The following is a 24,447-nucleotide window of genomic DNA, read 5'->3' as shown; positions in this document are numbered from 1 at the left end:
GAGGGCTCGCCAAGTCACGTCCATGATTGGCTGTAACGTAGAGGCTAACAGTCGCCTTGCATGAGCCCATCTGCATCCCGAGAATTATGGTTCTGATATCGCACCCATCTGAGTCTGACTAGGGGAAGTCGTGGGGTTAATCACACTGACATTTCTCATCCAAGAAGTGGCGGGAATTGCACTGATGTTGGTTGTAGTTTATCCGGCGTCGGACAATGCTATTTGTGCAGAGAGACTACAACGCTGTATTGCATTGAACAAGTTTAGGATTGTTATAGTATTGAATCGCCGGTAGTTTGTTATCGATGAGGGGTCATCTTGCCATTAGTGCTTATCGGTCACGATGGTCGGGTAGCTATATATAATGGGCCTCCCCTGCCCAGTCTTGTCACCATCAATCAAGAACAGTATCCAGGTTGAATAACACTCATCATGTCTTTGTTCTATACAGAGGGAACTCCCGACGCAGTGAAAAATGCCAAGGTGAATCTCCCCACCCGCAAGGGTTACTTTGATATTTGACCAACTGCACACCAGGGCCTCCACCTCATCACCACCCTCACCCCCAATGGCAGGAAAGTTCACATCTACCTCGAAGAGCTGAAGGAGGTATATGGTCTCGAATGGACCACTAGCTTAATCGACCTCGATACCCTGGAGCAGAAAAAGTCCTGGTACCTGAAGCTGAATCCAAATGGTGCGATCCCCAATATCTTACCTATCATGTCTGACAAGAGACTCATAACCATCAGGCCGTATCCCAATCCTCATAGACAATACTCACAATCCACCCCATGTGGTCATGGAATCATCCGCAATCTTATTCTATCTTCTTGCTACTGTCGACAAGAACAACGTCTTCGGGTTCTCTGATCCGATCGAGCACAGCCAGCTTGTCCAATGGACCATCTTCTGGCATGCTTCCGGTCAGCCCATCCAGGGACAGTATAACTATTTCCGCCGGAACGCGATTGACGAAAGTCCTCGTATGTTGATGTTGTCCCTTTTTCTCCTAGCGAACCTGCTTTGCAAGCCTGTTGCTGATTGTGATGTGCAGATGCGGCACAGCGTTTCAAGAAAGAAGTCCTCCGTGTATATGGCGTCCTGGAACTGCATCTATCAGGCAAGCTCACTAAAAGTCCTCGGGAGTATCTCGCAGGGTCGGGGACAGGAAAGTACAGCATCGCGGATATCAATGCATGGTCTTGGATGCGCACGTTCAGGACTATTGGGTTTGAAGAAGAAGAACTGGCTGAGATTACTCACTTATCTGCATGGGTGACACGTATAGCTGAACGACCGGCGGTGCTTCGTGGACTGGGAGAGGCATACGATGAAGAGATTCACCCCGAGTTGCTTATTCGCACAGAGTGATTTGTTGGGATCAGCAGGCTGTGGGTGGATTCTGTGTTTTTCTGTGGCCTGGTCATGTCTCAGCCAGATCCAATATAGCTTATATGTTCATTTGGAAATGGCATGTGAATGGCCATGAAGCAAACCGCCCAGTTGAACTGGTGGATGTGTGGTGCATCACGTGGTGTGCAGCAGTTTGCGTGAATGAGGTCTAGAGCGAAACGAAGCAACGCGACGCGCACCATATTGCAGGTAATGAAAGAGAGATTCTGGTGCAATTGAGTTCATTAATATGATTGTCTGAACGTTTTCCCCATCCTGCCTTCTCCTTACTATCCCATCTTACCCCCCCTATTCTTTCTGATTCAAGATGAACGAAGCGTTCCCAAAGAAACCAACTTCTGTTAAGTTGGGCTCGTTTGCCTATGATGACTATGGGATCACAGTGAACGGAATCCCTCGAGCATCCTCGGAACTCCTGCAAAGAGTGTTCCTTCAAGGTCCCTCGAGAGTCACTCATCATAAACCCAACAAGCGATGGGTCACGGCCCAGCTGCAGCACTTCGGGCTCGAATTCCGACCAGCGGATACTACTACCCAGCTGAGATCAATTCTGGAGATTGCGTACAAGAATGGCCAGGTAGGCGAGGACCTCTTTCGACTCGGAGCATACTCTCGAAGACTGACCTGCTAGTGCAATTGTCTTGCACCAGCCACGATCTCCATGGAAAAGACACTGTCTGGCATGTATAAGAAAATGCAAGACAACTACGAAGCCCAAAAGCAACACTGGCGAATGACTAGGTTTGCTGAACTGGATTCTCCTTCCGAGGAAGCCCTGTTTGATGCTTCTCTGTTCATGGCCAAGTACTTCCTGACCGAAGAGAATGGCGTTCCCGACAAGGAGAAGCAGAAGGAGGCCCTGATACTGCAGAATGTATTTGGATGTCAGTTCGAGAACGCCACCAAGAACGTTCCTGGCCTTTCCGTGTGCATCTCATCCATGGTGACAGTCGTGGGCTGGGAAGACACCTTCTCCCGTGGAATGGACGCCGGTTTTGCAAAGCTAGCTGAGATCCAGTCTCCGGCCTTGAGGAGCACTTTCGAAGCTAACTTGGACCTGGGTCGTTTTATGGCCAAATACTTCCTGGATGGAAATGGGGACCCCGATGTGAAGAAAAACCCGGATCCCATCAGGCTCATGCCGAAGTTTGAGGAAAGGCTATACGAGCCTCTTGCTGCCGCTGTCTTGCAGACTCCGGGTCTTTATCTCCGTGGAACCATTGACGACGGCGGCGTCTGGTCATTCCTAGGTTGGGACATCCAGAAGATCCTGCGCCAAGTGGAAGAAATCGATCAAGCGGGCGAGAGTGAAAGAGAACTGGATGAAACCTTGTTGACCGCGGTGTGGGACGCGAAGCTGGAGCGGCATGTTCGGTATCTGGAACGCCATGTTGCGCCAACCAGCCCGCTGAGAGTCGCTGATCTCCAAGGCCAATACATTGTTCGTTGCGAGGCCATCGATCCCTGGGGACATGAAGACCTGTGGCTGGCGATCCATCGGAAGCACCCCAGGGACCCCGGCACCAACGGGGGGTTCTTCCTGGGTCAGTTCAAAGGCACTATGCTATTGGCATCGTCCTGCGATGGGCTGGACCGGACGCGCGAGGTATTCGAATCCAAGTGGGAGAAGAAGCGATTCTATCCGAGCAATCCGGATCGGAAGAACCGAGAGCCCTCGACGATTCGGCGGTTTGAAGACTCGGCCAAAGCCACGCGTGTTTACTTCCAGTGGGCCGGAACTGCCACCAAATACAACTACGTCGACGACAAGAACCTGCAGATTGGCTACCTGGACTTTGCCGACTCCATGGCCGAGGCTCATGGCGTAATCATGGGCCCGGCATTCGAAGGCAGGAGCTACCCTTGGTCGGTCTATAAACACTGCGACACCACCGGAGACTGGGCCAGTCCATGGACCAGCTTCGATTACTGGGCTGGCTATGAAGGGCGCGGCAGGCACGGCGAGATGGCCATGTCTTGTGACTACGTCCTCTGACGAGCCCATCTTCCCACTGTCTCGATGCATGTCTCGATTTCCTCCCTACGCTGCTTTCTTGTACGGCTAGGCATAAGAGTTTCTCTAAGATAACAATCAATCCACACTGTATGATGATATCATGTGCTTCATATACTGTAGCACCAGGCCGTAGCAACCTCCATGCGGAATGAGCGAAGTCGGTTGCTGCATTACGATTAAATTCACATGCACATCCCTCTCGCCGGAAAATTGAACCTATCTCCGTCAGGAACCAGTACAACATCAACGCAGAAGGCACGCTAGTAAAACAACAGATCCAGAACCCAGTACCTGGCCCACGGCCCGGGCTCGGAAAAAGAAGCCTGCAGCGAGTTATCACGCCCAATGCAATGAGGCATCCGCAACTTAACGAACCTTACGTTCACCGGTAGAACGAAGCGGGGTTGGATACATCGGTTTGTGACGGGTTATACGCCTGATAACTTCCCCCGGCGTTCAGAGCAGGATAGGGCGTAGGTGTCGTTGAGGTGCCCGGAATTGGCGGAGGTTGATGCATCGGTGGTGCTTGGTGTGACGGGTAGGGGGGCTGCGGTTGGTGGGCAGAGCTGGCACCAGCCGGGGGTCGAGAAGCATCTTCAGGAGCGTAAGCAGAGGCCGGGTATTCCGGTTGCGGTTGTTGTTGTTGCTGTTGCTGCTGGAAATGCTGCTGAACTGCGGCCGGGACTTGCACATGGCCAGAATACTGAGGACGCTGGCCTGAGGACGGATGCTCGATAGGGGAATCGTAAACCGATGTGCCCAGTTCTTGCGGGTTTTCATACGTGGATTCGGGACGATGATACACTGGCTGATAGGACTCGGTGGAAGATTGGCGTTGCTGTTGCTGATATGGTGCGCCAGTAGGGGGCGTGCGACGGGGATCGGGCGATTGTGAGCTTGGAGGATACACCTGCGCTTGATCCGCACCATAGTATGCCGATGGGTTGGGCTGAGGGGGCTGTGTTTCTGTCCAAGGTGTCAGGATAAGCTTGATAGAGTGTTCACGACAATACGAACCTTGAGGACGGGGACTGAAATATCGTTGGGGATCAGCCGGCGGCGGGCCTTGGGGATATCCCACAGGAGCGGCAGCCCCAGGATAACCGTACGGAGGTTGGGCGGGTCGGCCATACTGGGGTTGTGCTGGGTGGGACATGGACGCTTCAAGGAGAGACTCGTAGTCTCTTCGGGCTTTGATGAACTTCTCATTGAGCTGCGTGAACTCGTCTGCCGGAATGTTAGCCGGGAAACATACCAGGACCGGACCCGGCTTACCTTTCTTCTGTGAATACTTTCCGATGAGCTCGATCAGCTTGGGCCGGATGGCTAATGTTGAGTGATACAACGCCGTGATCTCTTCATTGTCTTGCACATTCAGCTCAGAGCTACGAGTGCTGAGAAGAGTCAGCAACTTCTCCACATTCTTGATCTGACCAAAGACATCGGCTTCCATCTGGGCTTCCCGCTGCAACTCCTCCACCGTTGGATCAGGGAGTTTTTCGACGTAGTTGAGGGGAAATATGCCAGTCTGGCCTCTCAAAGAACCCTTCCACCAATCCTTATAAACCGACTCAAGCACAGCTATAACATCTCCCTTCCGAAATTGCAGTTCGCCGGGTTCGGAGGGCTGAAAGTCGAACAGTGCTCTCACCCGCGAAACCGTGGCTGCAGAAGTACCCGATGGCACTGGTTGGGAGGCGGCAGCAGGTGCCTGGTTGACCGGGGCGGCGCTAGAGCTGGCTTCAGGCTGGGGCGCAGCAGCCACAGTAGGCTTTTCTCTTATTGAAAGTGCGAGCGCCATTTGTAGTTCCTCCTCTTCCTTCTGGCGATCCGTGTCGGTGATTTCTCTCTTACCGGGCTTCGACGGAGGCTGCAGGTTCGGGTCTAAAAAGAAAGTGAGCTTCCATGTCCACCATTTGTAGCGCTTCTCGCGATCTTACTCTGCGTCTTCAGTTTCATGTATGCTTGCTCCATTATACCGAAGTCTGGGTTGCTGGCAAACATTTCTGTCCATTCCTGCATGCGTTCCAGAATCTTCGATTTGACCTGCTGATGGGTGTTCTAGACATCGATTGTGAGTATGGAATGCCTTCGATGCGCAGCGCTCCGACTTACTCGGTCATTGGCTAGGCGTAGAAGAGCATCAGTGAAACTCCTAGACGCCAACTCGCGATGTATTTTGGGACCGCAGTTCTGAGCCAGAGCGTTCGCCAACTAAATCAAGTATCAGCACGATATGGTACGGCCCACGGACTGTGCCTGTCGTAAAGATGCACATGAACCACAAACCTCCAAAGTGTAGAGCTGCACATTGGCGTTTCTGTGCGCGAGTCTCTTAATCATAGCGGCAACAGCATCTTTCGCCCTAGAGATTATATCCTCAGTCAGAATCGCGTTGAACAGAGAGCATGACCAGAGGTTAAGCATACCCTGACTCCTCCGAACCCACTTTATCACAGACATCCTATAACATCCCAAGGCCCTTTGTCAGATCATCTGCACCTCGACCCATGCCTGTGAGTATGAGTGTTCGCGGAGTTGCATACCAGAATGTATTCCCAGTTTTCGGATGTCAGGTTCTCGTCGGTCGCCTTGGCTATATCGTACATCGCTGAGGTCAGCAAGGCTATAGGGAAGACTATAGAGAGCGTGAGGAAAGATGAACGGATTTTCATACCGACTGCATCGTCAAAGGCGTTTTGCTGGGCGCGAAACATCACGACTACCTTGCCTCCGGCGCCCGAAACAGTCACTGGGTTGGAACTAGGACAGGTTGTTCGACGTGAACGAGTGGGCGGTTCCGCGATAGTGTACGACGAGATAGGAAGCCGTGCTGAATAGACCTAATTAGGTCCAGTAAACCGAAGACTGGTTTCACCCGTGTTCTGAGCGTTGCTGTCCAACGATTCGCAGGACGTAGAGATGACACCCGATGCGGGGGCCAGGAACACTGCGGTCAGCGATATCCGGAGTAAACGTTGTCGGGTTCAATTGAGGTGCTGGGCGATGGAATGTGTTTGGTCAAGAGAAATCTCCACGGCGGCGGTTCGTCCAAGCGAAACGAGGGACTAGGAAGGTGGGTAGGAACTGGGTAGCAACAGGGAGGTTAAAGATCGGAGTGTGCAACCGAAAGACAGGCTGCCACCTGATGCTCAGCAGGTGATCGCGGCGGGCGGAGAGCAGCGCCTCTGACGCTGACTGGCCGCGCTACGCTCGATTAAGCGAGATCCGCCCCTTTACGTACTAGTGGGGCACCACCCTGCCGCCGGGCGGGCCATGACGATATGATATTTTTCCTATCTACAGTTCTACATACTACCGAGTAGATATCTCCTCCTATCTTTCAACTTGATCGGTCGGCTGGAAAAGAATACAAAGAATAATCATAAGTTCTTCACCTCCATAAACAATAGCCCCATGGCACGCAAGATCCCTCTATATCAATGTAACCGCTCAAACACTATTCGTCAATGAGAGCGGACCCTCGATCATATCATAAAAATGAAGTCCGACCCCCCGACATGCCAACCACGGCGGGGAATCGGCCACAAAATAGAGAACAGGAGGTGCTATTCTCGGACAATAGAAGCGTACCATCAGAGAAGAACCAGATCAAGAAAAGGTCCACACTTTTGTTCTTTTTTGTCGTCAAAACAGTCGGAAAATGCCTCATAAATCATCAAGAATATTGGTCGCTGTAGGAAGTTGGGGGAACCACACACCAACAGTTGCAAGACAATAGACAACAAGGTGGGGACCTGAAACAGAAACAGGCTCCCCGTTCATTATGTGAAACATCAAGATGAAGCTTGATGCTTCGGCTCCATGACAACAATAAGCACACTCGCAAACCGACAATATCAACAGCAGCTGGATGGGTGGTGCAAGGACGTTGTACAAGCATCTTCTCTCGTTCAGAAGCCAACATCGAAAGAACGAGGCATGCGTAAAAGGCTCGTCAAAGGAAGGATATTGTGCATGCAAAAAATTCAAGCAAGGCAGGAAAAGATAACGGATCAATAGGTCATCATCCGATAAGGTCATCGCCATCTAAACATTCACAGGAGATGCGAAAACCGCGCAATGGGAGAAAGATGCGAACAATGGTCTGCCAAGATGCAATGCCAGCATATCATTGTCCAGCAAATATGAAATATCAGGAGTAATGGGTATCTGGGAGAGAAGACAGAAGACATCGACATATACAGTAACAGTTGAATGCGACGGTACCTAGGCACTTCCCTTTTGAGCCTTTTCTTGGGCTCTGCTGGCCCGCGCAGCCTTTACAAGGGGCGATAGATGGGAGAGGGGCGCGCAAAGCGACATGAAAGGATGCTAATGTCATCAGTCAACAACAATACCTAAAGTCGAGCAACGGGAATGTACCTTCAGCAAATCATGCGCCGACGCTCTCTTCTCGGGATCCACCTTGAGAGCAAGGTGTAGGAAATCACGGAAAACGGGCGACAGGTTGTGCTCATCCTTGATCGTGGGGGTTCCGTTCGTTGCGATCAGATACAGAGCCCTCAGCGGCGACTCGGTGAGATAAGGAGGTTCACCCTCGATCATCTCAATGGCCATGATACCCAAACTCCAGATATCAACTTTGCGGCCATATTCCTTTCTGGTCACAACTTCAGGGGCCATCCAGTACGGGGTACCGACCATGGTGTTTCGCTTATTATGCGAGTCGTTGATCTGGGCGCAGAAACCGAAATCGGCTAGCTGATGTCAGAAAAATCTCTCGAGGGCAATCCCGAGGACCGCTTACTTAGCTTGATGTTGCCGTCCATTGAAAGAAGGATATTGTCCGACTTGATGTCACGGTGAATGACACCTTTCGAGTGGAGATGCTGTAAGCCACCCAAGGTCTGCCGGGGGTTAGCATTCAGTAGAAGATGGTGAGCGGGGGAAATAGTAAAACACACCTCTCTGCAGACAGCAGCAATCTGCCCTTCGCTCATAATGTTAAAAGTAACCACATCAGTAAGACTACCACCCTCCATATACTCCATTACCACCCAGAGGTCCAGACCATGGAGGTAACTGTCCAAGAAATTAACGATATTCCTGTGCTTGCTGTCCTTCATAACGAGAATCTCATTGATTATGAGATCCTTCTTCGGTTGAAGGTCCAAGTTCATTTGCTTGATCGCAACGCAGTTTTTCGTGTCATTTTCGTACGCGGTAAAGACACCACCGGACGCACCCTGGCCGATCTTGGTGAGGTGATGGTAAAGGCGAGTAGGGTCGCCAGGTGTACAGATGGCGAGCAGTCGTGACCTGATATCCATAGCGTTACTCTGGCGAGGTCGCTGTCGAGGGCGAGCCGCGGGGGCGGCACGGGCGGTCTGAGCAGCCTCATCAACGGGGGAGGAGTGCTGCGGAGGACTCTGAACCGAAGGTTGCTTCTGTTCTTGACGAGTCGGTTGCTGTTGACGCTGACTGCGACTACGGTCGAGCTGGATGGTAGCAATTGCCTGCTGGGCCGCGGCCATTGCCTGCTCCTGCTTCTGTTGGTATTGCGCAGGAGTGGGGATATTGTGCGGCGGCCACGGTACGGGGGTACCATTTGCCTTTGAGTTTGACCGGCTCAACTGAGGGTCAGACGGCAACGGCTCCGTCTCTGGGATGGGAGGGGTGTCGAATTGAGGAGGGGTATACACCTCCTGAACTGGGCGTGCTGGTGCAGGACCAGCATTATATGAGCCCGTGGTAGGAGGCTGAGGTGCAGGCCGCGCCGGGGTCATGCTGGCAGGGGTCGGAGGCTTTGGCGGAGCTCGATTGGGAACAAAGCCACCCACTGGTGGTGACATCGCCTGGGTTGCCGCAGGAGGCCCACGAGGGATAGGGGGCGGTGCTCGTGGGTTTTCGAAGCTACCCTCATGGTTCTGCGGGAAACGAGGACTCGTAGGGGGGGAATTCCGCTGCGAAGCAGGGACGTATGATCCAGCACCGGCTATACTAGTCGGTGCGGAGATGGGGCTGGTCACCGATTGCTGCTGAGGATAAGCATGGTCGAACTTATGCCACACCTCGTCATCGCCCTGGGCATTCTTCTCATAGAATCTCATAATATCAACCATAGTTTGTGGATGCTCCTCCTGTTCCTTTTTCGAGATGCCGTTTTCCTGCAACAGCCGTTGCCATTCTTTGGGTAGGCCAGTGAACTGGCCAGTCTGGTTGTCATAGCCAACGTGCGTGACGTGAACGGGATTCTCAGGGGCGGAGATCTTGATTCCTCGGGGGGAGCCTAGCATGCTATTGACAAAGCTGGAGAAACTGCTCTTCTTGCTCCTGCCCGTGCCAAACGGCCGTGTGCCACCACCCTCATCGGATAAACGTTTCGGATTCGCCGGGCGGTCATTGTCAGTCGTCCTATGCACAAATGTCTCCATTCGGTTCTGTAAAGCAGTGAAGCTAGTTGACTGTCTCAATCCTCGGGAGTCGGGGCTGGTGGCGGATCGTAGGTTGGCAGGCTTCTGCGGAACGGTCTCGGTGGTGTTTTCTTGCAATGAACTGAGCATGCCCCGGCTATCAAACGGGGAGCCGATCAATTCATCTGAGCTTTGCTCGTTGAGGGAGAATCGGTGGGGAGGGCGGGATCTGGAAGGATTGTTGTGGTTATTCGGGAAGTATCCAGGTTGACTACCAGCGAGCACCGGAGACGGTCCGCCGCTGTTCTGTTCGAGGGAGGATGAGGAAGATCCGTAGGCGTTGGATCTGGTGCGTGAATGCTCTCGACTTCCACCGGTGGAGGAACGGGGATAGACGGGCGCTGAGGGGTGCCGCTTTAGTGACGTGTTGCTCTGCTGGCTCTTGAGGATGCGGGAGCTGAAACTCGGAGGGTCCTTGTGAAGCTTGCTTGACGACCGTCGAAATTTTAGGGAGGAGAAACTATCGTGATTCATGACGTGCAAGTTTTAGGGGGGGAAGTGGAGGGACAGTTCGGCCGACTGGCAGCAGCAGGGTTGAGCGAGTGAGATTGGTGGTTTGATTGGAGGGAGGGGGGAAAGCCACCGGGTGAGGCGGTGCGCGCTGCGGTTGTCCCTACCGTCCGTCTCGACGATAGGGTAGGCGAGCAGGGCCGCTGGCGGGGGATGGGGGGTGGGTGTGGGTGGTGTGGTGATACTGCACGGTCAGATCGATAGCCCCAACCGGACGAGTGTCGTTGGAGGGACGGAGGAATCGGAGATGTAAGAGGACCCAGAATGCCTGAGCGACGCAAGGGAGGGCGCGAAAGAAGCTGCCGCGGACTACCGTCAACCAGTGGTTAGCACGTGGAGAGCCGCTGGATGGATCAGAGCAGAGCGTCCAACAGAGGCGGTGACTGGCCTGAGGGAATGAGGGGGCGAAACGACAGGAGAGGGAAAAAGGAAACAGACCAGGTGAGGGTGATTCACTGGATGCAGGAAAACTGCAGATAACCGACAGCTCAGCACACAGATCTGCAGCGCCAAAAAAGCAATAATGCAACAATGCTTGGGAAACCAACAATGACGGAGAGCGAGGTGGGAAAAGAACGGAGAATTGGCATGGGGGGGTGGGTGTGGGTGGGAGGGAGAGGTGGGAGGGAGAGGTGGGAGGCAGAGAGGACCCAGCAGTGGTTTAGTTTTGAGATTTGGGATTGGAGGCCGAACTGCCAGAACGGCCCGTCCTGAGAGTCAGGCAAGGTATTATTACCAGTTAGATACTCCGTACAATGGGGACAATAATAACGGGCCCAGCCACTTGGCCAGGATGGATGGGGAGCATCTAATATTGATTGGGCTTAGAGCCTTAGGTAGGTAAGGTACGGGGAGTAGTATTGCGTACTATCTAGGTACGGTAAGTATCTCTCCTCCCCCAGGAGAAGGAGATAGGTGGTATCTATCTCCTCCAGGTTGTCAATCGGGCGGTCAGAGAGAGCGCCCGGTGCCTGTTTTCCTTTTTTTTTTTTCTGTCCGACCCCCTCGACTGCTGCGTAGATAATCATCCCAGAAAATTCCAGACGCGCCCACCCAATGTGATTATTGACTTGATATTCTTCCGGTGGTCATTGGTTTATGTTGAGGTTACTCCCCCCGTACTTTTGTGGTTCTGTTCCAAACCCGAGCTGGACACTTTTGGCAGGAGCGGAGCGTACATCAGCTGTCTCAGATACCGTAGGTCCGATTAGGCAAAGGAAAAATTCTAGACACGTCCTTGACCCCAGTTTGCATCCCGTTGGCGGGTGGATCGCGAACAGATGCTTTCCTTTCTCAGAACGGGTTCCACCGGTGGTTTCCGCTCCCCTCCTCGACACTGCTAGGTACTGGTACCTAGAGAGTACCTACTCTAGAGACAGGGAGGGAGCTCCTTTACCCCGGTTCCTTTGTGGTATGTATACCTGATGCCCGTGAAAATATCACCCTCACGAGTAGTACTCGGTACCTCGTACTCACCATTGTATTTCCTGACGTACAATCCTTCTAGACCTCGACATTTCCGAGATTGCTGAGAAGACTGATGGAACTTGGAAGGTTAGGCAGGCACCGTGGACACCTGGCGCGGACTAGTGCCACGCTAGGAAGGCGGGGCTGCGAGAAATAGGTTCCAACCGACTTCTGCCGCGCCCAACCCTCTTCCTGTTCCATAATGGAATTAATCCTTCATTATTCCATAACACGGTGGATACGCTTTCCATGGGCCAGGGCAAGCCACCAATATTAGCTTCATTATTGATCTAAAGTCGGGTAGCGTCATCGCGGCAATAGAGAACCATCCGCCTGAGTTGCCTCCTACGTACACAGTACTCCGTCCTCGGTACTCTGTCGATAGCAGATACGCACCCGAAGGAGAGATGATAACTGATCGGTTGCGTCCTCCAGCCTCTGATCTCAAGTAAAACTCTGCAGGTACAGTGTCGCTGGAATGGATCGGACCTGTACGGAGCAGTAGACATCCTCATTTCTGATCCCTGCACTTGCAGAGGACATCCCCCGGCCGAGTTACACATGTGTTTCCCGACCTGTCCCCTTAATGACGGAGGTGAGATTCATATTATATGTGACTGGTAATCGTAACCACGAGCGGAGAACCTGATGAATTCGATCCGACGAGCAGCAAATCACGGCGTGTCCTCACCGACTAAGCATGCAATAATCACCTACAGGACGGCTTCCATTGCTGGAATTACTTTATACCTACCCTATGAGTGAAGGCGATGGTCTCGCCCACGGCTCTGTCAGTTCGATATATCAATTATTTCTATATGAAACTTGGCTGGAATATTCTGCATATCTCAATTGAATCTGGCGGATGCCAACCACTTGACCAGTCTACTCCAAACTGCCATGGAACGGGATTGGCAAGTCCCGTCATTTCTGTTTCGGCACAATGAGGTTCGAGGCCTACCTAGAATCCAAGGAGCAGATTGATTATGGCCGTGTGGTCTGATGTCATTGCCATTAATTGAATCGGATTAGGTTTAGTGATGATAATTCGATCAAGAATCCGGGTATGTCCATCTCTGATATTAATATTGACAAGCTTACTTTACTTATAGTATCTTTGTTCATGCCCCACACCCTACCTGGGTGTAATAACCGCCTTATATCTACACCAATAAACGAGTCAAGAAGCTCTACGGCGTAGCGGAGAAGACAAATTGTATGTCTTCCAAATGGTGTCTCCTTCCTTCTACGGAACACTGCAGACTATGACAATTTCGTCCTACCTGAAACAAATACATCTACATCACATTCTGAACTGTCATATCAGGTGATCCATATCCGAGTGTCTTTTTCATAAGTATATCTTTTTCTCTCCCCCATCTTCAGACAGCCTACCCAGTCAATAGAATTTATCTACAAGCCCACATATAGCCCCGGACCCGCAATTCACGAGCCCGACATCCTCGACCCAATCTCAGAAGAGGCTCCATTAAACATGTTCAATCTAAGTCACTCGAAAATCCTGCTTGTATCATGTTCACACCATAATATCCATACACCCTCAATTACTATATTTCCTCGATATGGGCTTTGTATAACCCACCACCAACCCAATAGTAATAACAAGCATTAGACACCTGAAACACCCAATTAGAAGATAATCCCTTCATCACTGTTTCCTCACAAAGAAATTCATAAACCCTCCCTCACCTCCCCCTAAAAAATACCTGCTTAACATTCCTTATGCCATTAATACCCCGCTGAGTAATTATCCAAATTATGTCCCCATCCAACAATCTAGGCAAGACAACCGAGGCCCCATCCCCGCTCCGTCTCAAAAACCAGACGACGATCTGATCCATACCACAAAGTATAAAGCTCTCCCTATTACCTACAGTCTCTATCTACTTACGCGCAGAAACCTAGCCGTATGGTATTATTGCGGAGTCAAAGAAGGGTTATTTCGATGTGTGATCCAAGTTCGCGAATATTCAACTTCATCTTCTCCCAATCTGGGGTGATATTCTGATTAGATTTATTCGCTACTCCGTTTTGATTTCCGGGTCTGGATGAGTTGGGTTCAACTCTGTGGTTTAATTTAAATCGTCTTCTGACTTTAACTTGGAATGATGGCGTAAATATATATCTAGGATGTATGTTGAGGATGTAGTACCTGCATACTAGAAATTAATTATGTATTTGTATTTCTACTGGGGGGTTTCTTAGAATCTCACGACTTGTAATACTAGAATCATAGATACTAGGTAATGGTCAGTCCTTGGATGTGTATCTACCATCATCACGAAACTATAAATAGGGTGTGGCTGCACGGGAGGGGGAGACCGTCGGCATGCAGACATGACAAGTAAGGCTTCTTTGAATCCCGAATGCACATAACCATTGACCAGGGTAGGTGATTAACCAGTAGGTAGGTAGGCTAGGGATAGAGTTCCATTCATGCAAGGGTGTGCTGTATGAACGGCCCGGGCAGCTATCTAACTACCTATCTATCTAGCCGTTCCGAAAACCTTCGGTGTAGGTACAATTACTGTATTTGCGGATGTACATACCCGTGCTTATTCTGGGGTTATAATTACGTGGGATGAGTTGATATTTTTTCACTATTAAATGTTAAGTAGGATGGATGTGGTGTAGCATGGTATAGTAGCATGCATTAGCTCTCAGCGCGATATTGTGGCCGTTTTTCTTTCATAAATATAGTACAGAAGCATCGAACAGATTTACCGTCCGATATATTTTAGTTCCAACATCCTCAAGGGGATGTAGGATACGCTGGTAAAGACCAACGCGAGCTCGTTGGCAATGTCTCCTCCGTCTGTGCCGATCTTTCTTGCCAGGGCACCGACGTAGTACGTCTCGTCCATGCCTACGATCCAGCCGGCGGCGCCGCATAGGAATGCGGTGAGACCGGCGTATCCGGCTGGGAGTTTGGATGGGGTGTTCCAGGCGTCGAGATCGTAGTTGGCTAGGTTGCCGTTGCGGAAGAAGTAGTGCTCGGTGAATAGGATGACGAAGAAGGAGGTGTTCCAGTAGCCTAGTAGGGAGAGGAAGTTGTCGAGGACGGCAAGTAAATGGTCACGGCCGGCGATACCGATGACGAGAATACAGGCGAAGACAATGAGCGTCCAAACGATCCGAGGAATCTTTTGGAACGGCTTGGCGAACAGCTGAGCGGAGAGCGCACCGGCGTAGATGGCAATGCAGTTCATGCCGACTGTGCTGGGTTAGTATCGGGAAATATTGAGGTTAGGTGATTGCACTTACTACCACACAGCACCAGGAGGACCAGGAGGAATTTGGAGAATCCTCTGGGATAGATGATGGTTTGCAGGATCTCGCCGATACCTTCGTCATAGGCAGCAGCCCATTCTGGGTTCTCGTCAAGGGCCGAGGCGATACATGCTCCGAGCAACATGCCGATACAGGTCGGGAGAGAGATACCCAGGGTCGTGTAGATGAAGACCTTGACCTTGGAGGTGTTGACCGGGTAGTGCACGTAGAAATCGGACACGATTGAGCACCATGATGCACTTGAACCGTAGATGACACTGATGAGACTCAAGACATTGCCGGACCTTGTCATACCCGAGACAGTAGGAGGATCTGAAAGGTTGGCATGGTGCGCTGATTCGCCATAGATGATGATGAAGACGACAAAGGCAATCATCCAGATAAATTGCTCGATCGTCATAACAGCCTTTAAACCGAAAAAGCTGAAGCAGAGACTGACACAAGCGACGATGACTACTCCGACGATCATTGAGATGTGGCCATCTGAAACGGCGCGCAGAGCCTGGCCGCCGGTGATGCAGCTGACTGAAGCCCAGCCCAGCTGTTCTATCACGTTCAGCGCGGCGATGATAGAGGACGGGTAGAAGCCAAAGGAGTATCTAGAGATGGCGACTTGACGAAGGCCAGTCCCAGGGCCCATCGTGGCACACCAACCCTAAGAGATAGGCGTGTAAGTAGCTAAACGCAACATTCGTCGCAGTTGTAGACTAGACAAATGGAGTGCGAACCGTGAGACAAGCGCCCAGAAACGTCGCGCATATCATAATGGGGATGGTCTGCCCCAGGCTCAGACCGAACTCCTTTCCCATAAAACCCGTGCTAAAACAGCTGAGGTTCATGGTGGCCGACGCCCAGATGAAGGCCATGGCCAAAGTGTTGGGAGGCTGACGGTTTTCGGGGAGGACTCGGTCCAGACTGTGAGACTCGACGCCCAGTTTCCGGTCCAGCAGCTCTTCATAGTATCGAATGCGGGCGAACAAGCCCTGCGGTTTGACTAGGGACTGTTCTTCCACCGAAGCCGTGGCCTGCTTGGACTCGACGGTGGTGCCATCCTCGAGGGTTTTGAACTCCATGGCGAGGGAGGGGATTTGCGGGGAGGAGGGGAAGAGGAGAGCAAGAGAGGAAACGGCTCACAAACACCTTTTCTTCCCCAGAAAAAAAGGCGTTAGAGCATGCATGTATTTGTAGGGGGAAGAAATAGTCGAATCGCGCTTGAAGCCAGCAACAGATGGGGTTAAATTTGGGGGAACCTCGCTAGTGGCAGATGAGTTTTATGTCTTGCCCTCGCAAACCGTTGCATAATTGGATTGCAATTTGTGGGTTTCTTACCTGGTGCCATCATCTTTGCCCCAGTCTTAGTCGCCAACCGTGCGAGACATGGCCAGATACCGTCCTATTTTCTTTCCCGGAGTCACTGCACTCGACCTCAGCCGATTCCGAGGCGATATATTGTGTGCCATTGTCTCCTGCCGCGGCCATCCCCTTGCCACAATTAACTTTCGTGCCGGGGCGCATGGGAGGAGGGCCCTGGACTTGTGTGGGAAATCGAAGCAGCGTATCTCACTTAAGGTTTTGGTCCACATCGGCCCAGTTCTAGTCAGTGAGTGGGTCGAGAACTGAAGAGTCAAGATGCAACCTACCTAGATACTAGATAGATGCTCGGTGGCAGAATTAATTCGGGTGCCTTCTCATTCCGTGTACACAGTATCTACTCGGTAGATACTTACTATGGGTACTTACTATCTGAACATTATATTGCAAATAGTCACGTCGAAACAGCCATTTCTGTCTTGGTGGACTTGTATCCCGGCGAGAAAAGTAAATCACCATATGGAAATTAGACGTATAGAAATAAAAAAGAATAACCGAGTCATCCAACGATAAAAAAGAAACCACCAGGAATGATGAAAATTGCCCCGGCTAAAATCTCATCATCCTATTGCCGATATGGAAGTCATGCCATGTAACCACACCAACTTCCTGGATGTCTGCTGGTTTTGCCACCCGCCAGATGCTACGTCGGCGGTCGATAACAAGGCCGTCAACCTGCCGGGCCCAATGACAAACCATGTCTGCAAATACTCTATGTTTTCTCGTGGGGGATAAAAATTCATCTAGCGAAGTCATTGGCACTATGCAAGCGATCGGACGAACTAGAGACGCGCATTGGACTAAAGATCCGCAATACCAGGACTCTTCTTTGGACGTCAAGGGAACATTAGACCGTGTGGAAGATGCCCACATCTCGTAGGAATCCAGTATCTTATATGTAAGAACATTCCTGCGAGAGTTAAGAGATATAGGCCATCATGTTTCCACCTACATAACAGTGCTTGAGCCTGCCTGTTGGGTTAGTCATTCTTTCGACCCATTTTCTCAACCTATCGGATCCTTGAGTATCATCAGATCTCACCTACAGAGCTGCAGGTTGACCATTTATCAATTGGAATGAGCGGCATATTGTGACAACTCTTGGGTTTGATGTATACCCACCATCGAGTTCAAATCGTCTCTCGTTTGAAGAGACGTTGGATCCATCGTCCTGGGCCAGCAAACCAGCCTTCTCAGTCTCGACAAGATTCACCCGTTTTTAGTAGCCAAGTATATTTCCCGTGCAATATGCTAGCAAGGCAGAACCAGTTGATTGATGTCTTTGGCCGGAGGAGGATGGAGGCGATGCTTGGTGTGTTACCAGTTACCACATGCGGTGTGGACCTCAGCCTCAACCTGCAAGCCGGGCGCGCTATCCAAGCACACCAATCAGTTCGGTCGCACCATACCAGTGCTGGTTAGGGGATCGGAATCTCTGAAAGGCGTGCTGGACGCCCTGGCGACGAGGGATGGGGACGGAATCGACCCCGTTTTGACAACGGTGACCATGCGTGCAGTGGAGGATTGTTTTGGGTAATGATCGGTCGGATCGAACCCGACACTGGAGGGAGTAGCCTGGATACGGCGTACGGAGTATACTGTAGGTAGATGTGGTTTCTGCCACCATGAACAGGCACCAGTGAGTGTGATGTTGTCAGTTGTCAGATAGACAGAAGTGGACGGCGGCTCCGCCATTCAACCATGGCCCGAAAGGGAATGACTTCCTCCCCCGGCCTTTCCACGCCGGCCACTCACTCACTCGGCTTGTCTGTCCTCTTCCTCTTCCTCTTCCTCCTCCTCTTCTTTTCCATCGCAACTCAACGCCTCTGCCATCGTCCGCCCTCTGGATTGTGTCAATTCTTTGGCCTCCTCCCCCCTTCCGTTCACCTCTCTCCCCCTCCGCTCATCCTTTTCTCTTCTTCTCCGCCTTCCCACTTTTGTCCTCTCTTTCTCTCCTCCTCCCCCCCTCATTTTCTCTGCTTAATATTGGGATCCAAGATCGCTTTATATTTTTTTTTCGCATTTAAGCCCTGCAGATAGCAATTGAGCTTCTTCTTTTCTTGACCTCCCATTTTTGGCCTACCGCCTGCCTCTATACATTTGGATTACACTCGGTGTTAATATCCGGTGCTGTTCGACGTCCGTGTCAGCAGCCTATTATAATTCCATTGACGTCTCTTGCTTGACGGTATGTCTCGCCCTTCAGGATATCAATTGGCGATCTTCGCTTTATTAATGCCAAACCTATAGTCCTCCGCGCCTATCTCTCCCCTCCATCAGCTCGATCAACTGCCCAGACTTCCCCGAGTTCACCCCCGATCGTCCCGTCACAATGGCCTCCGAAGTGTCCGATGTCAATGTTAACGGTACCAAGTCCCGCGCAGCTATGCTGGAAGAACAGCATTCCCGTGACGAGGCGCACAAGGCTACCGTGGAAGAAGTCGTCGACGAGGAGGACCTTCAGCACCCTCCTCCCTCTTCATTGGTGAATGGTGAAGAGTCTAGCGCTCCGTCGCAGACCCCGGCACCTGCAGCCGCAACCCCGGCTCCCGCTGCCCCCAAGACTGCTTCCAAGAAGGCACCTGCCTTCGATGTGCAGTCTGAGGAGCTGTTCCCTGCTCTTGGAAGTGGTCCGAAGCCCAAGGCCCCGACCGCCTCTGCTTGGGGAGCTAGAGGTTCTTCGGCTGCTGCCGTCGCCAATGGCTCTGCCAGTGGTGCCTCGGCTGGTACGTTGCTGCAGCCCATATAGACGGGAAATTAGATCGTCATGCTAATAGTTAATCAATCAATAGCCCCTGGCGGTTTCGGTTCTGAAGTTCCGAGAATCATCAGCCTGCCCGGAAAGCACATGGAACAACTCCGGCTGGCACCATCCCAGATGCTTCCACGAGGCCAACTCAAGAAGCCCCTTCGCGATATCTTGCGCGATATCTCCAAGCGATCCAAGGCTAACGTCGACATGCGCGGTGGACCGGGTGGTTCTATAATCTTTGAGGGTAAAGGCTCCGTGGATGCGGTCAGGCAGGCCCTGAAGGAGGTCGCGCAGCAGGTTGGATCCAAGGTATGTCTCGCTCCTTTCTAGCTTAGAATGATGAATAACCAATGTGCCGCCTAGCAATCTGTCCGCGTTCCCATTCCTACATCCGCCCGGCCTCACATTATCGGACGGCAAGGAGTCGTTGTCCAAGACATCCAGCAACGGACAGGAGCACGTGTGCAGGTTCCCCGCGCGGAGGAGTCTGCGGCCGGAGAGGTTGACGACGATAGCGATACCATCGATGTCTTGATTGAGGGTGATGCTGTCGCAGCGGAGATGGCTCGTCGGGAGATCGAAGCTATTGTCAAGGAACGAGCTTCCAACATGAACCTGCGACTCAGGTCCATCCCGCCTGAGTTCTTCCCATTCATCGCCGGTGCTCACAATGCCAACTTGAGAGAAATTGAGGAGCGCACTAAGGCTCAAGTGCATGTGCCGCGGTACGATACCTGGCAGAGTCAGCCTCCGCCTCTGGAGGCCGATCCTGGTCACGTTCAGTTTGTACCGGTTCCTGAAAAGCACATTCATGTCTCCGGTGAGCGGGCTGCGGCCCAGGAAGCTCGCGCTGAAATCGAGAGGCTTGCTGCCGACCTGCAACGCCAGCTCGCCCTTCGCCAACTCGCCATTAACCGTGGCCAGCATCAGTTCATCCTTGGCGACAACGCCGATGCTTTGCACGAATTTCTTGCCGATACTGGTTGCGCCATTGTGTTGCCTCCTGCCTCCGATGAAAGCGAGTTCCTGACCATTACCGGTCCCCTCGATTGTATCGAGAATGGTATCAACCGGGCAATGGATCTTGCAACCAGCATGCAGATGGCGAGCATTGATTTGTCTCGTCAGCACCCCACTGCTCCCATGGGCTCTCATGCCCATGCTCGCGCCCTTACCCGATACCTCAGACAGCGCCAAATCATCAAGGAGCTGGAGAGCATGTATGATGCTCGGATCGCCCTTCCCCCTAGCTCCGACGGCCCGGTGACATGGGAAGTCTACTCCAGGGATGGCAAAAACACGATTCGCGCTCGCTCCGATATCATGAATCTGGTTCAAGCCCACCCTCCGACGAGACTTCGTAACGTTGCGGTTGATCCTTACTTCCACCCATACCTTCGTTCTCGGAGCATTGCCAAGTTGCAAAGTGACTATGGCGTTCACCTTCTTGTGCCTGACGAGCTCGATAGCTCTGATGTGGTTCTTGTGTACGAGGGCCCGTCGGCTTCTACTCCTCAGTTCGAGATCCCACGCCAGAGACCTTCCGCCGCTGATCTCGCCGCCTTCGAGAAGGCCCTCCAAGAAGCCCAGGACTATCTTTTGAGCACTCTTGGCGACCAGAACGATGTCGTGGCGAAGTCCGTGAGCGTCCCCAGCAAGTACCAGGAGAAGGTACGGAAGTTCATCGCCCGCGAACAGCAAGCGAAGGGAGAGGACGAGATCCCTGTCCGTGCCCTTGTCGCGGATGGCCGTAACCGTAACGAGTCCGAGGTCGCACTTCGCGGGCCCTCCCGCCTTGTGGACGACATTGTTTCGAAGCTTCAAGCGTTTGTTGTCGAGCAGGAGCAGGATGACCTCGAAAGGGGATACACGACAACCTTCGACTTCCCCCAGAAGTTTGCTAATTTCCTGATCGGCAAGCGGGGAGAGAATATTAACAAGCTCCGCGACGAGTTTGATGTCGACATTAAGGTCGAAGCTGGGAAGGTCGAGGTCAAAGGACCCAAGGCCAAGGCCGATGCCGCTAAGATTAGAATCTTCAACCTGGGCAAGAAGCTGGAAGATGAGACTACCCACATTCTCAAGATCCCTGCCCAGTACCACCGGGAGTTGATCGGACAGAAGGGAAGTCAGGTTAACAGACTCCAGGACCGTTACTCTGTTCGTGTCCAGTTCCCCCGGGCTGCGGTGGCTGCCACTGTCAACGATGATCAGTCGGTCGCTGAAAACTCGAGCGACGCGGGTGGCTCTCGTCCCAACCGCCCTCAGCAGGCTCTGGATGAGGTTATTGTCAAGGGTCCCAGCAAGGGTGCTGATTCTGCGCGCGATGAGATTCTTAGCTTGCTCCAGTGGGTGATTGACCACTCCTACGCGGCCTCGGTTTCCGTCGCCCAGGCTCAGATTCCTTCCTTGATCGGCCAGCGCGGCCGTGAAATGGACAAACTCCGCGCGGATACTGGTGCCCAGATTGACGTTCCTGGTGTTAACGATGCTCCGGATGATTCGGGCCGTGTGCAGATCAAGATCAGAGGCACGAAACAACAGGTTGAGGAGGCCAAGAAGATCCTGCTGCAGCGGTCGAGTGAGTTCGATTCAATCGTGACGAAGACGATTGACGTGGACAAGAAGTACCATAAGTCGCTCATCGGCAGCGGTGGTAAGTAACTGTGCCTGTGATCAATGATGATCTATCCACTAACAAGTGCCCAGGTGCCAATATCCGTAAGATTGTCGCCGATGCCGGTGGCCCTACCGATGGCAGCGCCTCCCGGATGGTCAAATTTCCGCGCCCGGAGAGCACTGACTCCACTATCAAGCTTGAAGGAAATGGCCAGGTCGTCGATAAGATTGTTGCTGCGATCCAGGACTTCGTCAAGGAGCGTGAGGATCAGGTCTCCGTGACCGTTGAGGTTCCTCCCTCTCAGCATCGTCTGCTCATCGGTCGTGGAGGTGAGACCCGGCGTGGCATCGAGTCGAAATTTAACATCACCCTCGATATTCCCAAGCAGGGTTCTGGACGCTCTGATATCAAGCTGAAGGGTCCCACCACTGCTGTTGCGGATGCTAAGGAGCACATCCAGTCCATGCTCAAGGACCAGCAGGGTGAAACCGTGGAAGTTCCCCGGAATCTGCACCATGTGATCGCGGACAATGGCTCTTTCTTCCGTCGCCTTCGCAACGACTACCGCGTGACCGTGGACCATGCTGGCCAGCAAGTGCCTCCCAAGCCTACTGCCTCTGAAGACTCCCGCGCCGCGGTCAACGGTGCCTCTTCCCTCCCCTTGATCACGGATGAGCCCAGCGACGCCATCGAGGCTCACTCGTGGATGATCGTGGACAACAGCCCCGCAGCTGTCGACCCCTCCGAACCTGCGACCATCCCGTGGGTTCTTGCGGGAACCAGTGACAATGTGACCAAGGCCAAGGCCGCCTTGGAGAAGGCTATTGCCAATGCCTCCCAGCAGTCGGCTACTGGATACCTCATCCTGCCTGACCCGAAGACTTACCGCTTCGTCGTCGGACAGGGCGGCAGCCAAATCAACGCGATCCGCAAGCAGACCGGCTGCCGGATCAATGTGCCCAAGGACCAAGCCAAGGGCGAGGCGATTGAGATCAAGGGAAGTAAGGAAGGCTTGGAAGAAGCCAAGGATATGATTCTGGAGGCCGTCCGCGCTGGATTGAGCGGCAACTCCAGGTCATAGGGGTAAGCTCAAGAGGTTGTGTCATGTATGGCTGTTGGAATAATCTAGCGGCCCAAATTTTCCTTCTACTTTTGTCTTATGTTCTCCAAAAAGAAGACTGTTATACATCTACTCGCATCAGAGGCAGTTGGGTTTGCATCTGCCTTGAACATTCTGTTATTAGGCCTCACTCCCCTTATAAATATAAATGCATCTACATTATTTCGAGAACTCTAGGGGATTATTACCTCTCGCATAATGCCATGGAAAGCAATCAATCAGTGTGTTCCCATCGGATTCACGCGCAACCGCTTTATCCTCAGCTCTGTGCAATCAATGTGGAATCGAGCAACCAGCACACCTAGATCAAAGGCACAATCTCTAGAGAGATCCTCTGCTACCAATCTTGAACAAAAACAAAGCACCCGTGACATTGCTTGCACTCTAAAGAAAAGAAATGAATATCTGCATTGGATATCACCCAACAACCCCCTAATGCTGGCGCGAAGTGAAAAATAGCCGAGATCGACACGTCCAACGACAAAATCAAAAGCGGACAAGAAAGAAATTCAGAAATTCTTTAGGGTCATATTCATTTCTCTTTTTTTTTTGGTATTATTTCTCAATATTATTAAAGGTATATCGTTTACTGCGTCTCAGCGGCGGAGGCAGTCTGGAGGTACTGGTAGGCACCATAGGCGATCAGACCACCGACCAAGAGGAAGGCGTAGAGACCGACACCGAGACCGCCATCGCTGGAGCTGGAGGGACCGGAGGATGACTGGGCTTTCTCGCGGGGGGCAGGGTCGCCGGGCTGGATGGAACTTGTTAGTGGGATTGTGATTTGGGGGAATTGAACGACAAGGGCGTAAGGGAAATGAGTTTGTTTGCGACGTACCATGCGCTTGACGTTGCCGACGAGGAGACCATCCAGGATCTCGCGAGCCTCGTCACTGTGACCGACATCCTCGAAGGCCTCGGTACCGTCCTGGCCGGCCACATCGAGAAGGACTTCCTCACCACCGCTGCATTCGGGTTGCGTCAGCACAAGTTTTTTTGGCCTTCGATTACCCGTCGGGATGCGGGATAGTTTCATTGTTTAGAGTGTTCGGGGTGCTGTGTGTGTATCTGGGAATATATGACAAGGGCTCAATCACGTACGGGTGCTCATCGACGAAAGAGGAGACGTCGTAGACCTTGTCGTGGATGACCATGTAAAGGTCCTTCTTGGTGTTGTGGGCGCTGACCTCCTGGAGGGTGAGTTCCTTTGCGTCGGACATGGTTGCGGTAGGGACTATGAGAGAGAGAAAAATGGTATGGTTAGCGACTGGGTATGTCCGGATCGTAGGTGAGACTGATAAGCAGGGAATTTCGGGATTGAGTTGAGATGGACTGGGGTGGATGTTTGGTTGGCTGAGACGGTTTCATGACCGATATAGAGTGAGTGCATGTACTCCGTGCACAAGCGGTGGTGTGGATGAGCAC

General features: G+C 52.2%; 8 protein-coding genes across 8 annotated transcripts; 4 read left to right on the top strand and 4 right to left on the bottom strand.

The window, feature by feature from the left end:
• Positions 1 to 410: 410 nt before the first annotated feature.
• Positions 411 to 1,723, top strand: BO94DRAFT_540318 (putative glutathione S-transferase family protein). The gene is made up of 4 exons (XM_025612894.1): positions 411 to 483; positions 538 to 697; positions 753 to 986; positions 1,058 to 1,723. The coding sequence occupies exons 1-4, from the start codon at positions 433 to 435 to the stop codon at positions 1,372 to 1,374; spliced, it is 762 nt and encodes a 253-aa protein (XP_025462146.1). The 5' UTR covers positions 411 to 432; the 3' UTR covers positions 1,375 to 1,723.
• A 38-nt stretch (positions 1,724 to 1,761) lies between these two features.
• Positions 1,762 to 3,469, top strand: BO94DRAFT_540317 (uncharacterized protein). Its single transcript, XM_025612893.1, has one exon. The coding sequence runs from the start codon at positions 2,078 to 2,080 to the stop codon at positions 3,410 to 3,412; it is 1,335 nt and encodes a 444-aa protein (XP_025462145.1). The 5' UTR covers positions 1,762 to 2,077; the 3' UTR covers positions 3,413 to 3,469.
• On the bottom strand, positions 3,470 to 6,577 carry BO94DRAFT_540316 (ESCRT-0 subunit protein HSE1). The gene is made up of 9 exons (XM_025612892.1): positions 6,111 to 6,577; positions 5,980 to 6,029; positions 5,863 to 5,897; positions 5,723 to 5,798; positions 5,549 to 5,647; positions 5,374 to 5,494; positions 4,709 to 5,317; positions 4,451 to 4,660; positions 3,470 to 4,399 (listed from the first exon to the last, which is right to left on the bottom strand). Exons 1-9 carry the CDS (start codon positions 6,148 to 6,150, stop codon positions 3,816 to 3,818), a joined length of 1,824 nt encoding a protein of 607 aa, XP_025462144.1. The 5' UTR covers positions 6,151 to 6,577; the 3' UTR covers positions 3,470 to 3,815.
• Positions 6,578 to 7,573: 996 nt separating this feature from the next.
• pakA (mitogen-activated protein kinase kinase kinase kinase STE20) lies at positions 7,574 to 10,541 on the bottom strand. The gene is made up of 4 exons (XM_025606772.1): positions 8,362 to 10,541; positions 8,205 to 8,304; positions 7,820 to 8,154; positions 7,574 to 7,768 (listed from the first exon to the last, which is right to left on the bottom strand). Exons 1-4 carry the CDS (start codon positions 10,342 to 10,344, stop codon positions 7,664 to 7,666), a joined length of 2,523 nt encoding a protein of 840 aa, XP_025462143.1. The 5' UTR covers positions 10,345 to 10,541; the 3' UTR covers positions 7,574 to 7,663.
• Positions 10,542 to 14,445: 3,904 nt separating this feature from the next.
• Positions 14,446 to 16,622, bottom strand: BO94DRAFT_304636 (putative nucleoside transporter). The gene is made up of 4 exons (XM_025606771.1): positions 16,489 to 16,622; positions 15,888 to 16,413; positions 15,133 to 15,814; positions 14,446 to 15,082 (listed from the first exon to the last, which is right to left on the bottom strand). Exons 2-4 carry the CDS (start codon positions 16,230 to 16,232, stop codon positions 14,589 to 14,591), a joined length of 1,521 nt encoding a protein of 506 aa, XP_025462142.1. The 5' UTR covers positions 16,233 to 16,413; positions 16,489 to 16,622; the 3' UTR covers positions 14,446 to 14,588.
• A 1,469-nt stretch (positions 16,623 to 18,091) lies between these two features.
• On the top strand, positions 18,092 to 18,756 carry BO94DRAFT_304310 (uncharacterized protein). Its single transcript, XM_025606769.1, has one exon. It carries the CDS (start codon positions 18,232 to 18,234, stop codon positions 18,568 to 18,570), a length of 339 nt encoding a protein of 112 aa, XP_025462141.1. The 5' UTR covers positions 18,092 to 18,231; the 3' UTR covers positions 18,571 to 18,756.
• BO94DRAFT_304482 (putative RNA binding effector protein Scp160) lies at positions 18,686 to 23,421 on the top strand. The gene is made up of 5 exons (XM_025606770.1): positions 18,686 to 18,718; positions 18,781 to 19,256; positions 19,323 to 19,591; positions 19,646 to 21,938; positions 21,992 to 23,421. Exons 2-5 carry the CDS (start codon positions 18,863 to 18,865, stop codon positions 22,981 to 22,983), a joined length of 3,948 nt encoding a protein of 1,315 aa, XP_025462140.1. The 5' UTR covers positions 18,686 to 18,718; positions 18,781 to 18,862; the 3' UTR covers positions 22,984 to 23,421.
• Positions 23,422 to 23,608: 187 nt separating this feature from the next.
• BO94DRAFT_478464 (cytochrome b5-like heme/steroid binding domain-containing protein) lies at positions 23,609 to 24,242 on the bottom strand (the record flags this gene model as incomplete). Its single annotated transcript, XM_025608689.1, has 3 exons — positions 23,609 to 23,776; positions 23,861 to 23,987; positions 24,124 to 24,242. 3 exons carry the CDS (start codon positions 24,240 to 24,242, stop codon positions 23,609 to 23,611), a joined length of 414 nt encoding a protein of 137 aa, XP_025462139.1.
• Positions 24,243 to 24,447: the final 205 nt, after the last annotated feature.

The sequence above is a fragment of the Aspergillus sclerotioniger genome (genome assembly GCF_003184525.1).
Source record: "Aspergillus sclerotioniger CBS 115572 chromosome Unknown BO94scaffold_45, whole genome shotgun sequence".
Classification (NCBI taxonomy): domain Eukaryota; kingdom Fungi; phylum Ascomycota; class Eurotiomycetes; order Eurotiales; family Aspergillaceae; genus Aspergillus; species Aspergillus sclerotioniger.
This window is presented reverse-complemented; position numbering and strand designations above follow the sequence as displayed.

Bases quoted from the DNA above. Each gene is read 5' to 3' on its own strand.
- BO94DRAFT_540318 (XM_025612894.1), top strand. From the start codon at position 433: ATGTCTTTGTTCTATACAGAGGGAACTCCCGACGCAGTGAAAAATGCC. The intron at 484-537 runs GTGAATCTCCCC...ACTGCACACCAG, and splicing joins ACGCAGTGAAAAATGCCAAG to GGCCTCCACCTCATCACCAC. The intron at 698-752 runs GTGCGATCCCCA...CATAACCATCAG, and splicing joins CCTGAAGCTGAATCCAAATG to GCCGTATCCCAATCCTCATA.
- BO94DRAFT_540317 (XM_025612893.1), top strand. From the start codon at position 2,078: ATGGAAAAGACACTGTCTGGCATGTATAAGAAAATGCAAGACAACTAC.
- BO94DRAFT_540316 (XM_025612892.1), bottom strand. From the start codon at position 6,150: ATGTTTCGCGCCCAGCAAAACGCCTTTGACGATGCAGTCG. The intron at 6,030-6,110 runs GTATGAAAATCC...TGTACGATATAG, and splicing joins CGCCTTTGACGATGCAGTCG to CCAAGGCGACCGACGAGAAC. The intron at 5,318-5,373 runs GTAAGATCGCGA...CTTTCTTTTTAG, and splicing joins CATGAAACTGAAGACGCAGA to ACCCGAACCTGCAGCCTCCG.
- pakA (XM_025606772.1), bottom strand. From the start codon at position 10,344: ATGAATCACGATAGTTTCTCCTCCCTAAAATTTCGACGGTCGTCAAGC. The intron at 8,305-8,361 runs GTGTGTTTTACT...AACCCCCGGCAG, and splicing joins TTGCTGCTGTCTGCAGAGAG to ACCTTGGGTGGCTTACAGCA. The intron at 7,769-7,819 runs GTACATTCCCGT...TGATGACATTAG, and splicing joins CGGCGCATGATTTGCTGAAG to CATCCTTTCATGTCGCTTTG.
- BO94DRAFT_304636 (XM_025606771.1), bottom strand. From the start codon at position 16,232: ATGGAGTTCAAAACCCTCGAGGATGGCACCACCGTCGAGTCCAAGCAG. The intron at 15,815-15,887 runs GTTCGCACTCCA...CCTATCTCTTAG, and splicing joins TTCTGGGCGCTTGTCTCACG to GGTTGGTGTGCCACGATGGG. The intron at 15,083-15,132 runs GTAAGTGCAATC...AACCCAGCACAG, and splicing joins CCTCCTGGTGCTGTGTGGTA to TCGGCATGAACTGCATTGCC.
- BO94DRAFT_304310 (XM_025606769.1), top strand. From the start codon at position 18,232: ATGGCCCGAAAGGGAATGACTTCCTCCCCCGGCCTTTCCACGCCGGCC.
- BO94DRAFT_304482 (XM_025606770.1), top strand. From the start codon at position 18,863: ATGGCCTCCGAAGTGTCCGATGTCAATGTTAACGGTACCAAGTCCCGC. The intron at 19,592-19,645 runs GTATGTCTCGCT...TGTGCCGCCTAG, and splicing joins CGCAGCAGGTTGGATCCAAG to CAATCTGTCCGCGTTCCCAT. The intron at 21,939-21,991 runs GTAAGTAACTGT...ACAAGTGCCCAG, and splicing joins GTCGCTCATCGGCAGCGGTG to GTGCCAATATCCGTAAGATT.